This window comes from Moschus berezovskii, chromosome 18 (genome assembly GCF_049115385.1).
Source record: "Moschus berezovskii isolate FMDL1 chromosome 18, NW_MosBer_1.0, whole genome shotgun sequence".
In the NCBI taxonomy this organism is placed as follows: Eukaryota; Metazoa; Chordata; class Mammalia; order Artiodactyla; family Moschidae; genus Moschus; species Moschus berezovskii.
The window spans coordinates 67,341,887-67,358,170 of record NC_142477.1 but is presented as its reverse complement, the minus strand read 5'-3'; the positions used below and the strand labels follow the sequence as shown (position 1 = coordinate 67,358,170).

The 16,284-nt window shown below is 35.5% G+C and overlaps 1 protein-coding gene across 1 annotated transcript in view; it reads right to left on the bottom strand.

Moving 5' to 3' along the window:
• Nucleotides 1-2,058: 2,058 nt before the first annotated feature.
• The window catches only part of SLC30A5 (solute carrier family 30 member 5), a 35,782-nt gene continuing 21,556 nt past the window's right edge, over nt 2,059-16,284 (bottom strand). The window contains exons 6-16 of the mRNA XM_055421932.2: nt 15,638-15,725; nt 14,347-14,423; nt 13,948-14,118; nt 13,151-13,439; nt 12,761-12,969; nt 11,991-12,148; nt 11,059-11,188; nt 8,031-8,238; nt 7,034-7,260; nt 5,316-5,444; nt 2,059-4,729 (exon numbers count right to left, since the gene is read on the bottom strand). Of these exons, the coding sequence (XP_055277907.1) occupies nt 4,559-4,729; nt 5,316-5,444; nt 7,034-7,260; nt 8,031-8,238; nt 11,059-11,188; nt 11,991-12,148; nt 12,761-12,969; nt 13,151-13,439; nt 13,948-14,118; nt 14,347-14,423; nt 15,638-15,725 (1,857 nt within the window). The 3' untranslated portion in view covers nt 2,059-4,558. The remainder of the gene's footprint in view (nt 4,730-5,315; nt 5,445-7,033; nt 7,261-8,030; nt 8,239-11,058; nt 11,189-11,990; nt 12,149-12,760; nt 12,970-13,150; nt 13,440-13,947; nt 14,119-14,346; nt 14,424-15,637; nt 15,726-16,284) is intronic.

Genomic DNA, 16,284 nt, shown 5'->3' with positions numbered 1-16,284 from the left:
ACTCCAGAGGAGATTAATCCCTTGCCTTCTGTCTCCAACCCCGTTGGTCCTTTTGATCTATCAAATGGCACCTCCTTTGTGAAGACTCACTCTTGTCCCTTCAGCTAAAACTAACTTCAATTTTCTGAAATTTGCCACTCCCTCATGGCACCAAATCTAAATCTTGAATTACAGTATGTACATCTTATCTTCCTTACTGTAACAAGCATAGTGAAGGCAGGGTTTGTGTCTGATTACCTTAAACAGCGAGCTTATGAATAAGGGGAAATGAGCATGCTGTTTAGTCCACCCAAATCTCTCATTTGGGCTTTGGCAAAGGCCTTCTCATTGTTCCCTGGATTCTACTCTGGTTTTCCTGTCCTGATCCTTTTGAAACTAATCAGCTCAAGTTGCCCCTTACTCAGAGCCCTCCGCAGAGTTTCCATGTCCTCACTACAGCATCTGCCTACTTTTGCTCTTACCACACTGGCCTTCTTGCTTTTCTTCTATCATGCTAACCACCGCCTGCCTCAAATGCCTTGCATTTGATGTTCTTTCAGGGTAGCATAGGGGCTATTGATAGAATGCGGTTTAGGATACTAATATTGTTTGCTTACTTATTCAAATCTGGTTCTGTTCCCCCCATGGAGATCCTCTTTGGCTATTCTCTAGCACCTCTCCTCAGAGTGAAACCAGACTGCCTGGTTTGGAAAGTTGGCTTTACAACTTATTAGGTGTATGATTTGGGGCAATTAACCTTTTGTTTCCTCAGTTTCCTCATCAGTAACATGCAGATAATAATCAGACATATTGATTGCTTAGAACAGTGCTCACGTAGTACATAACAAGGGTTCAGTTACTATTGCAGGACATTACTGCTCTTCCTCATAGTGCTTATCACAAACTGGTATTTTTACATATTGGTCTGTCTTCTACATTTCAAAGTAAACTCCTCTAGGGCAGGACTGTCTTATTGGTGATTTTACTCCCAGCTCCTAGAGCAGTGTCTTGCTATAAAGAACTTCAGTGAGTTTTGTTACGAATGAGTGGATTTATTCAATGTTTAAAAAACCATAAATAAACTACTGAATTGTATTATTTCTTAAATGGGCTTTCCATATGGGGTGAATACTGACAGATCTATGTACTGTACTTTGTTTCAGGGGAAATCTCCTTGGCCTTTATATTCAAGAGGAACATAGCCACAAAGAGGAACAGTGTATCTGGAAAAAATCTAGTAAATTATACTGTGTTATTGAACAGATCAGTTAAAGCTAACTTATATGGTAACACCAGAGTACTAAGAGAAAAAATGGATAATTGTGTGCCGACCATATAGTTGTTGTAATTACTAGCAAATTAGTAATATAAAAGCACTTGAAAAAATGCGGTAACAGAAGTTAAATTATAACTAAGATTCTGACTACTGTATGTACCTGTGTAACCACTGTGCTCCAGGTACAGGACACTCCCACCACTCCAGAAGGATCTCCCTGCTCTTTGGGAACAATTCCCTGTCCTCCCAAGGCAATCATGTGGCAGGCAAAATAACAACTCCCCGAAAGATGTCCTGTCCTCATGCCCAGAACCTGTGACTATTAACATGCCTGTGACTATGTTACATAGCAAAAGGGACTTTGAGATAGGGGATTATTTTGGATTACCTGGGTAGGCCCAGTGTAACCACAAGAGTCCTTAAAAACAGAAGAGGGAGACAGAAGAGTGGGTCAGGGAAAGACGCTACAGTGAAAAAAGAGGCGGGAGATCTGAAGCGCAAGCAGCACATGACCTGCTCTTGTTGGCTTTGAGGATGGAGAAAGGGGGTGGTCAAAAAATATAGGTAGGCTCTAGACTCTGGGAACAGTAGCAGAGAAACAGTGACCTCAGTCACAACTATAGAACTGAATTTAGCTGGCAACTTGAAATGAAGGAGGTAATGGGTTCTGAGAGCCTCCAGAAAGAAATGCAGCCTTGTGGCAACTTGATTTTAGCCCAGTAAGTCCCATCCTCAGCTTCTGACTGCAGAAATATAACATAAGTTTGTGTTAAGTAATCTTCTCTGTTTTTGGACTTCATATGCATGGAACCATATAGACCTCTTTTGTGCTGTGCTTAGTTGCCCAGTCGTGTCTGACTCTTTGCGACCCCAAGGACTGTAGCCCATCAGGCTGCTCTGTCCATGGGGATTCTCCAGGCAAGAATACTGGAGCAGGTTGCCATGCCCTCCATCAGGGGATCTTCCCAACCCAGGGATTGAGCCCAGGTCTCCTGCTTGCAGGTGGATTCTTTACCACCTGAGCCACCAGGGAAACCCAGATCTCTTTTGTAGTTGGTTTCACTTATTCTTTTTTTGGCTGCACCCTGTGGCACGTAGGAATCTAAGTTCCTGGACAAAGGATTGAACCCTCACCCCCTGCATTGAACGCACAGTCTTAACCACTGGACTTTCAGGGAAGTCCCTCACTTATGTTTTTGAGATTCACCTATATTGTTTGTAACAGTAATTTTAAAAACTGCTGAGTAGTATTCCATTGTAAATATACCATAATTTACTTATCTATTGAGGATGGACATTTAGATTCTTTTAGTTTCTGGCTCTCAGGAACATGTACATTCTTGTTCCTCTCTTTTTATAGACATGTTTCCATTTCTCTTGGGTAAAGACCCAGGAGTGGAACTGCTGGGTCACAGGACAGATGAATGTTCAACATTAAAAGAAACTGTTGAACAGTTCTCCAAAGTGGCTGCATCATTTCATATTCCTACTAGTAGTGTCTGGGTTCCAGTTGCTCTATATCTGTGAATTTGAGCAGATTGTATTCTGATTTTATGTATGAGAAAAAAAATACAGACCAGAAGCTGATTTGCCTAAAGTCATATCTTCATGATGCCTTCTCTTTCATCTTGATAGTTGTCAATCACATTAGCTTAATTTTCTTGCTATTTTTATGCCTTCTAAGGGAGATGATAATTTTATTTTTAAAGGGAAATAACAATTTAAAAAAATGATGTAATATTTACTGTACCTATCTACTTAAATTTTTTTAATGTATGAAAATTACATTAAAACATCCATATGCAATTATTTTCCCCCACTCCAAAATTTTAATATGTATTGAAGATTCTGGACCAGAAAATGTGTAAAGAGAAGACAAGGAATATCAAAATAACTTATAACAAATTTCTAAAACTTCTCACATATTAAAATTTGTAAGACAAAAATATGATTTACAATACATGTTTGCCATTATGGTATAGATAAGAAAATAGTACCCATACTAAAATTAATTCATCCTACTTGTCAAAATTCCTAGTATAAGAGTGAAAATATTCAGATGCTTATAAATAGGTATTCAAAAGTTTCTTTTGGACAACATTCTTTGGTGTTCATAGAACTGCATATATTATTATGTATCTATTTATCATACAGTCTTTTCAGACTATACATTCAGTTTAAATCAGAAATGAAAAAATATTAATTAGATATTACTACAGAAACTTATAGGGTATTTTGATTTCATAGTGCCCAAGGGTTTATGAACAAGATTTACTTATTAAACTTTAAAATAACCACCTAATTCTTTGATATTTCTATCGACATATTTCAGAATTTTTTTTTTTTTAAAGTTACATTTTTAGGCAGAAAATTCAACTCTGAGTTGACAGTTATCTATGCCTCTCTCCACTGGCTCTTCCATAGTATATGGAGCTAAATGAAAAGATGAAAAGCCTAGCATTGCTTGGATACCAGCTTAATAAGCAACTTGGAATGCCAGATGCATAACAAGGAGTGGAATATTCTACTTTAGAAGAAGACAAGTGAGTGAATAACATGGACACAACTTAGTCTAAGTTCTTTACCCTAATAAAGCAATTATTCATTTGCAAATATTACCAAAAGTAAAAAAAAAATTTATTTTACAGAGTGGTTGACTTCTGTAATACATCAAAATGTGTCATGTTGTCCTTCACTGTCCTCACCGCTGCCTATCAGTGGCTGAGGTCTCTCCCAAGTAATTTAGTTTAAATTTAAAGTGGCAACAAGGTTTTACTTAATGGATTTAAGTTATAATTAGAAACCAGTTTTATATACAGAAAGTCCATAAATATAGATCTTTTATTCCTATTTTATCCTAGGGCTATGCAAAAAACTGACTATAAATTTTTTTCATTTGGGTCTTTGTAATAAACATGTTACATACATTATTTACAGTGGAGATGCTTTCTGGCGGAAAGTAAACACACAGAAGTAATATTGGTTTTCACTTGAAACCATCATTGTATGTTCATTTTTGAAGATGATGTGATATTACATCACATTCACTCAAATTTTAAGTTTGCTATTTTACACATAATTTCAATAATTATTTTACTTGTACCATTAATGCTTCATTCTGTATTTAAATTTCCTTTAAGAAAGATTCCTTGATCCAACTGTAGGGAGCCTTTAAAAATTTTTTCAAAAGCAACAAAATGTTTCTGTACAATTATGTGCAACTTTCTTCCTTCTGGTGGTATTATAAATACCCGGCCTTTTAATCTTCATTGTTCATACCCCAGCGGTAATTCCCAAGTTATCTCACATGATGTAAGTACCATCTTTGTAGTATTTCATGGACTCCATTTGTTTTGTCATTGTCAGAACATCATGAAATCCAGTACTCAGGCCAGACATATGTTGAAAGTATGCTTCTTTTTCCACTTGAATTGTTAAATTGTTTACTCCAGCATCTTTAAGTATTCCTGTAACCTGTTATAAAAATACATACATTGAAAAGCATTTAGATTAATGCATTTAGTGCACATGGATTAAATAATGAATATCACATTTTAAAAAAGTCAGATAGTCAGTGATAAGTCCTTAAAGTAACATTTATTATTGAGCTGATCAAATATTACATAGGATCTGTTAGGGGGCCAGTAGCTCACTGAATTAACATTCAGAGGAGTAAAGGAAAACAGCTACTGTTTTCAATTCAGTAAAATAGGGATACAGGAACTGTTTTCATCCTTATTGCCATCCTGCCAACTTTATTATTATTATTAACTTAGGACTATTTATGATTAACTTATTTCTTAACCATCTGTTAGTAATCAAGGTGGATTACAAATGAACTTATTTTTACCTTAACTTAAGCTTGTCCTCCACTAAAGACTGACTTTATTTTTGGATATAAAACAAATCTAAATGTAAAAAAGAAAGCTATTCCTGGACAGCTGTAAGGCTGATATTTTTTAAAAATTAAGTGACTATCGAGCTGCAGAACTTATAATGTGTACAATTTTACTTATGAATTACCTCAACTGAAATTATTTTAAAAACTTAAGATGATTACCTGCTGTACTATTCTTTGTTCCAGCACATCAGATGTCACCTGTATATGAATTGTTCCTGCCACAATACTGGCAGAATGACGCCAAAAATGTGGGTCTCGGTATGATATTAATCCTTCAATTTTCTGTAGCTGTCAAATAAAAGGAGAGGTGATATTAATGGACTTGAAAGGCTAATTTACTGAACACAAAGCAGTCTTTCTGGTCCAGGAACCATTATTAAGCTGATTAAAAATAATAACAATAATAAGGAGAGCCTAGAATTTAGAACGGAATAGAAGGGACAACTACAAGTAAAGGTGTCTACAATACTGACCTGGCAGTGATGCCAGGGAAGGAAGTTTGGAATAGGGAGTGAACAGGGTTACACAGGCGCCTTTATTGTGTACAAAGGGTGCACACCTATTTTTACCTATATAACATGCACTTTGCCTGTTTCAAACATCGGAAATGTTTAGTGAACTATGTGTTTTCCTTTATACTGATACAAACATTCAAGTATTAGTTTATATTTCAGATAACGCATTCAAAAGCTAGCCTTCATGTTTAACAATACAGCCTGGTTAAATTCAATGGGAAAAAATTTACAAAGCAGTACAAAACATTTTTTTTGGCCATTTTTATTTTTAAAGTATTTTTACAGAGAAAAATAACTCTTCTGAAGTATTTCTCTCCAGGTGGTGAAACTAACTATATGTATTTTTCTTTTTTTATACTTTAAAACTTTCTGTAATGGATGTATATTAGTTTTGAGGTAAAATACTTTTTTTAGTAGGACATAGTAAAAACTTTTCCGTTCCGTTCCGTTCTGTCGCTCAGTCGTGTCCGACTCTTTGCGACCCCGTGGACTGTAGCCTACCAGGCTTCTCCGTCCATGGGATTCTCCAGGCAAGAATACTGGAGTGGGTTACCGTTTCCTTCTCCAGGGGATCTTCCCGACCCAGGGATCGAACCCGGGTCTCCCGCATTGGAGGCAGACGCTTTAACCTCAGAGCCACCAGGGAAGTAGATACCAATTATGAGAAAGTGAGAAAACTTTACTAATTTTATTTATGAAAACAGTGTGGTTAAAAGGTTATACCTTATATATTCAAGATGCCAACTGTTCATCAGCAGACCCTAATTACTTTAATATTAAATGGCTGGCACCCCACTCCAGTACTCCTGCCTGGAAAATCCCATGAACGGAGAAGCCTGGTAGGCTACAGTCCATGGGGTCGCAGAGTTGGACACAACTGAACAACTTCACTTTCACTTTCAAATGGCAAACTATAAGTTGAAATATATTCTATTTTGTGTCTGGTTTTTCTATGACTTGCCTGTCCATATTTTCAGTTCATTTTCTATAAGACTGTCGTTTTCATCTTGTTGCTGCTGCTGCTGCTAAGTCACTTCAGTCGTGTCCGACTCTGTGTGACCCCATAGATGGAAGCCCACCAGGCTCCCCCATCCCTGGGATTCTCCAGGCAAGAACACTGGAGTGGGTTGCCATTTCCTTCTCCAATGTGTGAAAGTGAAAAGTGAAAGTGAAGTCGCTCAGTCGTGTCCGACCCCCAGCGACCCCACAGACTGCAGCCCACCAGGCTCCTCCATCCATGGGATTTTCTAGGCAAGAGTACTGGAGTGGCTTGCCATTGCCTTCTCCGTTTCATCTTGTTAGGCCAACTTAATTTCAAATACTATTTTAAAAGAAGAATAGTAAGGAAATTATACACAGTACCTTTTCTAAGGCAATATGTAGCTCTTTTTCATGTTCTGGTGGTAGCCTCAGAAGTAGAACCTGACAGGCATCTTTAATCAGTGGGACAACACTAAGAAATATTAATACAGCAATAAAAAGAGAACAGAGGGGATCAGCAATGAACCATCCAAACTGCTCTATAAGAATGGTGGATACGATCACACCAATACTGCCGAGCGTGTCTGCCAAAACATGTAGAAATACACCTACAAGTAAGATAACATAAAGTATTAAAAATTAAAGCACATCTAATTTAGTTTCTTATTCATTCTACAAATATCACAGGGTATCTATTATCCACCAGGCACCCTGCTCGGGGCTGGTACTTCCACATGATTAAACTTCACTTCATCAAGGAATTCATGGCATAGAGGTGAAAGTAAAGATTTGGGCAACTATTAACAATGTGGTGAGTTTTACGATGGTGTAGTTTGTCTAGGAAGGATTCCCAGAAATCATACATGTGCCAACTTTTGTCATTATTCAAATTATTTATATTAAAATATCAGAATGGGGAATTTTCTGGGAGTCCAGAAGTTAGGACTCTGTACTTTCACTGTCAAGGGCGCAGGTTCAATCACTTGTTGGGGAACTAAGATCCCATAAGCTGCACAGCATGTCCAAACAAATAAATATCAGAATAAATATCACATAAATGATAAATACTTCCCCTGTATCTTTTTTTAAAGTACAATAAACATTTCCTAATTCTTTTACATGAAAGTGAATAACACAGTTGCCCTCGCAAATAATATTTATTCAAGTGTTACTATGAAAGGGACTCTATAATTACAATAATTCATTTAAAAAAATCGACATTTATGAACATTTGTGGGCATTTTCTATAACAGATGATTTTAGATCTCTTAGCTACAGATTGTTTTTTAAAATAAAATTGTACCAGAAGCTCAATTACTAATATAGTATCAACTCAGAACACAGTTGAAAGGTAGGACAATTTTTGGCTAGGACTCACCCCTCATGTTAGCGTTCATGCCTCTGCCTGCAGATCCGTGGCTGTGGCTGTGACCATGCCCATGGTCACTGTGTCCGTGCACATGGTGTGAATGGCCGTGGTCAGATGAGTGACAGCTTCCTTGAGAAGCCCCATGGCTATGGCTATGGGCATGGCTAAAGGCACAGATACCAATAAGGTTTACTATCAGCCCTCCAACTGAGACCGGCTAGCAGAAAAGAGGAAAAGAAACCTTTAAATTTGTAATTTATTTTATTTTTAAATTTGTAATTAAAAAAATATGTTATCTAAAACTTACTATACAGCTATACGTTTTTTTGGTTTATAGTTTTGAAAATGTAGTAAAACCGCACTAAATTCAATAAGAAAAAATTTTAAAGTGTGAATTTTAGAATATTTTAGAAGCAGCACTTAAGTTTCAAATACCAAAGTGGTGACAAGTAAAAGGATTTAGGTTTGCTTTAATTAAATGATTAAGAATAAAAGTGTACCTGATTCAGGGTTTATGAATAAGTAAATGATGCTCAAGTTTTGTCTTGTTTATTTAAATAAGAGTTTGAAAGTACTGCTTAACTAGAGCATGTATACACTGTACCTGAATTCTCATTTATATTACTAGGTAAATTTCAATACTTTAAAAGACAATGACTGTAATTTACTAGCGAGTGGACTCCAAATAAACATAGTCTTATTGTGTCTTAACTATAGTAAGATTTCCCAAAATAAAAGTGTAATGTAAAAGTATTTTTTCAAAAACAAAGTAAGCGGGATTATCTTGACTTAATGGTGCCACAATAACACCTCAAAGGATAAACAAAATTACGTACCTTCATTAACACCTCTTACAAGGTGATTTCAAATAGTAGCTCATGGCACTATTTAATTTACATATATCTACAATTTCTCCTTTAGAGAAATCCATTTGTTTTATAAAAAGAACATATAAAATTAAGGGCACAGAATATTTTAATTAATTTTCAAAGCTAGTAAGAGACTAGCTTTGTAGTCTGCAGTAAACACGTACAGGGCTTCTTTACTTCTCATGACTCAGACCATCTGTCAGATTTAAAAACTTCAGTCAGCTTTATGATCCTGAAGAGTGAATTTTGAATGAAATAAAATACTGCTTGCAGAGACTTCATTAGATCATAACTACTCTCCTCTGTTGAGAAATACTTCATTTTTCTGTATTTCATCAGAATGAAAAAAAATAACAAAGTGAAAGGCCCCTCTAATTCTGCCCTCTAAGAGTTAGTCTCTCCTAAGAGGACTGTGTATATTCTATGCACAATCCTAATATACATATATATATATGTACCTTTTAAAAGCCAGTAACAGAATCATATTCAATACTATTTATAATTTTTTTCACTTAGTACATACTGTAAATATTTTTCATGCCAGCATATATTGATATACCTTTCTTTTTAGTGGGTGTGTAGTACTCTATTGTCTGAGTACCAAGTTTATGTAACTAGTCCTTTCATTGGTGAACACTGTTTTTCTTTTTTCCCTGCCATTGTACCATTATGGTACAATGAATGGTGCACCCCCACATCCTTGGTGAATATTTCGGTAGCAAATATTAAAGGTCAAAGATAAAAGCATTTAAAAATCCAAAATATATAGCCAAACTACAATTCAAAAACACTTAATATATGCTTCCATCAACAAGATTCATAATTGTTTTTAGTCATTTAATGATTAATAGTGGACTGTAAAAAAAGTATATATATATAACTGAATCACTTCATGGTAGATCTAAAACTAACATAACATTATAATAAAAATTCTACTATATTACAAAAAAATCCCACCAATTAATAGTTGGCTTCCTATTATAAGCCAGGTGCTAAAATTTAAGAGTTAATATGCACAATTCAGGGCCTGAAAATACATCTTAATTGTGGAAGAATGACAAACAACAGCTTTAAGTCAATGTTGCTATAAGAAGACTGCTATAATGGAAATATTCAGAAAGGGAAATCTAACATATTTTGAGGTGGGAAGAGAGGGATAAAGGGAAAGTATCCCTCCAGAGGTGACATTAGAATTAAAGGCTAAAAGGGCAGAATGTGGGAGAGGTATGAGAACTACAAGGAAAACACATGTAAAGGTTAAGGGGCACAGGGAGAGCATTAAAAGTTACCATAGCACTAGAGTAATAAAGTCGGAGAAGGCAATGGCAAGCCACTCCAGTACTCTTGCCTAGAAAATCCCATGGATGGAGGAGCCTGGTAGGCTGCAGTCCGTGGGGTCGCTATGAGTCAGACATGACTGAACGACTTCACTTTCACACATTGGAGAAGGAAATGGCAACCCACTCCAGTGTTCTTGCCTGGAGAATCCCAGGGACAGGGGAACCTGGTGGGCTGCTGTCTATGGGGTCACACAGAGTCGGACACGACTGAAGTGACTTAGCAGCAGCAGCAGACTAATAAAGTCTTTGCAAATTTCCTTAGGTACCTAAAAACACAACTTCAAACAAAAACATTTAATAAGGCAGAAAAAAATCTGTTTTAGAATGTCATCTAATATTCTGACTACCAATGTACTGGAGAAACGTGTATTAATTTCTAAGAGTCTGCAGTGTAAATATAAATAGCAAGATACGAAGTTATGCTGAGTTAAAAAAAAATAAAACCTTCGTAGGTCAATAATTCGGAGAAGGCAATGGCAAGCCACTCCAGTACTATTGCCTAGAAAATCCCATGGATGGAGGAGCCTGGTAGGCTGCAGTCCACGGGGTCGCTAAGGGTCGGACACGACTGGGCGACTTCACTTTCACTTTTCACTTTCACACATTGGAGAAGGAAATGGCAACCCACTCCAGTGTTCTTGCCTGGAGAATCCCAGGGACGGGGGAACCTGGTGGGCTTCCGTCTATGGGGTCACACAGAGTCGGACACGACTGAAGTGACTCAGCAGCAGCAGCAGCAGGTCAATAATTACAAGCAGTTAAACTTTAGTAGGGAAAAAGCTGTATGAGTATGAGCAGAAATTCAAAGAGTAAAATGAAAAGACTTACTGTTAACATGTGTGTGTCTAATTCCGGAGGATCAATTAACCTAGCCACTGACTCCATAAACACAAAGAAAGCTATTACCACTAGAAAAAGTCCGTTAATAAATCCAGAGAGAATTTCTATTCGGCCATACCTAAAAATGGAGAATATATTTTTAGAAAAGGAAATTGACAAATGAAGTATTTTTAAAATATAAACATTATTATGTTATGAGGAAATAAGTCCAGATTTTCAACTACACAAACAGTAAGACTTGAAAATTACTAAGATTTTGGATTATCATACTAATGCTGGAAGGTTTATATGTTTGTTGAGATTTTATGTGTTTATCAAAGTCCTTCTTCAGTGTCCCCTCTTATACAAAGCTTGTCCTAATTTCTTAGCAAGAAGTCACTTTTCTCTTTCAAGACTGATGTTCTCTGTACCTGTCACAACACACAGATTCAGCTTGTATCAAGATTTTTTGTATCTTTGGCTCATCCATCTTTCAAAATATAAACAGCTGAAAATAAGAAACTGAATCTATTAACCTATTTACGGTAAGTCTTTATCAAAATACCCTGCAGAGATCAGGGACTCTGGTCTTCACTGAATGATTCACTTAGTGAAAGGATACTGCATGACAGTCACTTCAAAGTTTGAATTCTCTTTCTAACAGCAAAGATGTGAATGATCATGCACATTCCAAGGCCTCAGAGAAACACTGTTGGCCAAATAGCTCACTATTTAACTGATTTTTGCTATCTATGAGAAGGATTTGTCAGGGAATATGGTCTTAAGCTTACTGCCATTCAGTATTTATCAAATGCTTGGTTTATTTCCTCTTATCTACTTTAAAGAAAAATTAGGCTCTGAAAAATTAAATTTGTATTAAAGGTAGTAAAATTTTACCTCATGAAATGAAATTTGCTATTAACACAAGCCTTGATACCTACCCATAGGAGAAAATCCGAGTTGCTTTCCATCTGCTCATCAGGGCTGCAAAAAGTCCCATAACCAAAGCAGAGCAGTCAAAGAGCATGTGAAATCCATCTGAGATCAGACCCAGACTATTGGTCAACACGCCATAGAACAATTCCACAAAGGTAAAAAGCTAAAACATGTTCCAAAACAAAACAAAAAACAACAGGGGAATAGTTTTTATTTCCCAAAAAAAAAAAAACAATTGGGAAATACTGTTTTAAGATAAATATATCAGAATTTGATCATAAGGAATTTAACGCTTAATTACCCAAAGCTTACTTGAAGATATACTGCCTCTTTCATTACTTAACTGATTCTCATAGAAGAAATCTCATTTCATATAAATGGTAAGAAATCATGCTAAATCATATATGTCCATCTTATAAATTATTTAAAAGGAGACAGCTTTATCTACATGTCTGTAGAACTCAATAAAATGTAGGCAATGTTAGCAATCTGGGTGGGAGATCCCATAAGGAGTACTTAAGAATCTTTATAAGCTATTGATTTGAATGGCACACTAAACCAATGCCTCTAAAATACCTTGAAAGTGTTTAAGCAGTATGAATATGATCCTGTAATCTTTCTACTAGAGAAAATATTTTAGCCCACCTTCAACTATTAAAATTATTTGGTAATAAAAAAAATAACACCAGAACTGTCAAAATTAAAAGATTAAGCCTTCAAAAAGAAAAGAAAGATTAAGCTTTCAAGATACGCCATTAATATTTAAAACTCTTACCAGATTCAAACACAAGAAGTAAAAGATCTGCCTAGAGTCATTTTCCTCAAGAATTTGTTTTAGTGATTCCTTAATAAACCTAGGGATGGACTGGGAACTATGCTGAAAAGCGTCACCCATGAAGTTATAAAGAGGTGTTCCTTCAGGAGAATATCCAATGAGGGTACCTTTCTGTCCTCTCTTAGAAGGAGATGATAAGATGTTGGCAGCTAAAAAAAGGAAAAAAAATTACATATATATACACATATATTACAAAAATTTAAAAAGTTTAACTTACAAAATCCAACACGGTATCTATCAGCACTATGTAAGCACTGAATACATCCCCCAGTTAAGTAAATGAACAGCAGAATCCATAAGAATGAATTTGCTAAGGGGAAAAATGCTCACATAAGATGAAGAATACAGCGCTGACTACCACTCCTCCAGAAAGGACGTGTTCTGTGCTCTCCTGGTGTGCTGCTTTGTTCATAGCCCGAAGCTGGTCTGTTATTGGATGTGTCCAAAAATTTCCAAAAAGTAGAGCACTGATAAAAATGGGAAAGGATCCATAGCGGGCACATTTGTAAACTTCCATTTTGACTGAACAAATGGACTCAACATAGAAATCCAGGATCATGACAAAAAAAATAACCGTTGTGAAAGGCATAATGAGAGAAAACCAAGAATCGACTTTACTCTAGAAATAAAAAAAAAAAATTGTTAATACCATATGGGTATAAAGTTCACATCTTATATTTTAGTTAATCCGTTTATGTTTAAACAAGTATTTCCATGATTCAATACAATCTGTAAATGCCAAAATAAGAGTTATAAGATATTGGCACATTTTCCTAGTATTCCCCAAAGTATTAAAAAAAGAAGCATTATGGTTTAATAATTTTATAAATACTTGGTGATGTACAATCCTTGGGTTTTTGGGTAAATATTAAATTATTTTGGGTAGTATTTAACTGATTCCTTCAGGCCACAGGGATGGGAGAGGTATATAAATGTAATAGCACTTGATTTGTATTTTCTATAAACAATTAGGTTAACTCTAAAAAATTTTCAAAACCTATAAAGAAAATGCAAAGAAATTTAAGCCACTTGCAACATCAAACTGAAATAAAATATAATGTACTGAACTAAAATCTATACGTAATAGTAACTTATTTTACTTATTACCAATAAATTCCTGCTCTTACCTCAGTTGTCACAGAAAGAACAATGACCCATGGGCATAAGAGAAGTACAGAAACAATCTGGGATAAAGCTTGAAGACGTTTGGCTCCACCAACATCTATAGAGAGTTTTCTGGAAGCTGTATGAAAACCAACTTTACAACACAAAGCCAGTACTAGCAACAATACTCCACCCTGTGGTAAAAGTAGATAAGTCTTATTAGAAACACAGAGTTCAATACTCAAGCCTTAAAGACATAATATTTAAAGAAGTGGAGCTAGCATGTTTTTTTCATAACCCAAATTACTGAACTACTTAAATGGTTGGCAGTATTGTAAATCATTTTAAATGCACTTTTAAAGTTATCACTGCTTTAACTTTTCAGAATCTCTCATGTTAAGAACAAAGAAAAGAAAACATACCTTGTGATCTGCCACACCTAAGAAAGCAATGGCTGTGTAAAGCATGTGGGTTAGAGCACTGTCATGATGTCCTTCAGCTAAGTGAGTTGGAGTAAAGGAAAAAATTTAACTCTTTGAATCCTGAAGTCCTCCTGGAATTTACCTACAATTTTGGGTTGACTATTTATTAGTCTGAGGGCCCCAAACCTGACTATCCTCAATAATGTTTCCCTTAAAAACAAAAGAAAATAATGAAACAATTAATTTAGGGAACATGATTTGTAAATCAGAATGGCTTGTATATACTTCTTTTGTCGTCTCCAAGACAAGTATAATAGTGATTAAGGCATAGTTGTTAAATTTTAGTACATAACCTCCAAAAGACATATGCATACATACTAGAACAAAGTGACAAGAACAAGGAACCTCCTTAGACCACTCCTATCTGATTCAATTAAGGTTGATCTTTTGGAATGCCATGGAAAAGCAGTCCTAAATCTGCTTCTTAGTCATTGATAACATAAGCCTCAGCAAAATAGCAGCAAGCAAAAGAGGGTAGGGTGGGCAACAGTTGTTTAACAGTCAGCCCAAAGTTTGCAAAGTCATGCTGTTCTCTTTCACTGTAAACAGTAAACTGGTCTTGGTTAATGAATAGGTTTTAGGGCAGTATCAATCACTTATAGATTCAAAACTGGTGTTCTGAGCCCGGCTAAATGGAGAGGGCTAAGGGTATGTGGATAGGAAAGAACAAGCCATGTCTGCAGAGGAAAATGAGTAGATATATTTGATTGGAAGTTGGGTTTAGTCAATATAAGAGAGGAGTGGGGGGCTGAGTTGGAAATAATTTAGAGCAAGAGAGTGAATACCAGATTAAGGCATTTAAACTTCTTTCAGGTAAGAAGATGCCAAAGGTTTTTTCATTTAATTTCAAAAAAGTTTATATTTAATAACTGCCACTGCCTTCTAAAGGAAGCATTTATTTAAATTGTTAAATTACAAGGGAGCAAACAGACTGATTTTGTTGAGTGAGTAAATCATACATATATACGTATACACATACATACATTAGCGCCACAACATTCTAAAATATTGTTTCATTGTCCCAAAATTGCCAAAAATTTAGGGTGCTTTAAAAGATATCTAACATAGAATGAATTTATTCACTATTTGAATACTGATTTAGAATACCTACATTAATCTATGAAAGTTTCATTCATGATTGATTAGTTTAATTCAGTTACTCCTTTCCCATTCTGCCAGTCTTCTGTTTTTCTGTAAGACTAAAAAACTCCCATCTTCTGCAAAAGGATACGGTGTTCAGCCATTTTAGCCATGAGATCATCATTGTCGAAAAGCAACAGGCAAATCACAGCAATAATGAAAAAAGCAGCCCCCCTTGTCTGAAAATGAAGAGAATAATAAGTGGCTTTTTCAAGTGTTGATTTTTAAGACCATGACTATACAAATGCTAAAGAAAAAATTTTCAAATAACTATTTAAAGATAAAATAACATTTGACATTAAAATCTTTATACTATACAATGTAAATTTATAGTATTAACAGTAAGATGCAAAAGTAAAGAGCTTCCCATAAATTCAGCAGTATGTTTTCAGGGCACTTTAAGACATTTAATAATGTCAACTTCAGTTGTGTCTTTGCTACTATGAATAGGGATATTACCATGCACAAACTGTTAAATGTTCAAAGAACTAATCTTCTTAAATGTTACTTTGCTTCTGTTTGAAAAGCCCAAGTAGCTAAGGAATAATTAGTAGTGACATTTTATTCTATAACATGCAAGTAATAGTGAAGACAGTTGATTTACAACAATGTCAGTACTCTAGTTATCATTCTTCTAGGGAAAAAGAACGAAGAGGGCATGTTAAGAAAATCAGCAGTAATTTCTAATATCTAGTAAAGGTATAATGCACTTAAAAGCTGACACACTTCTTAAGTTCT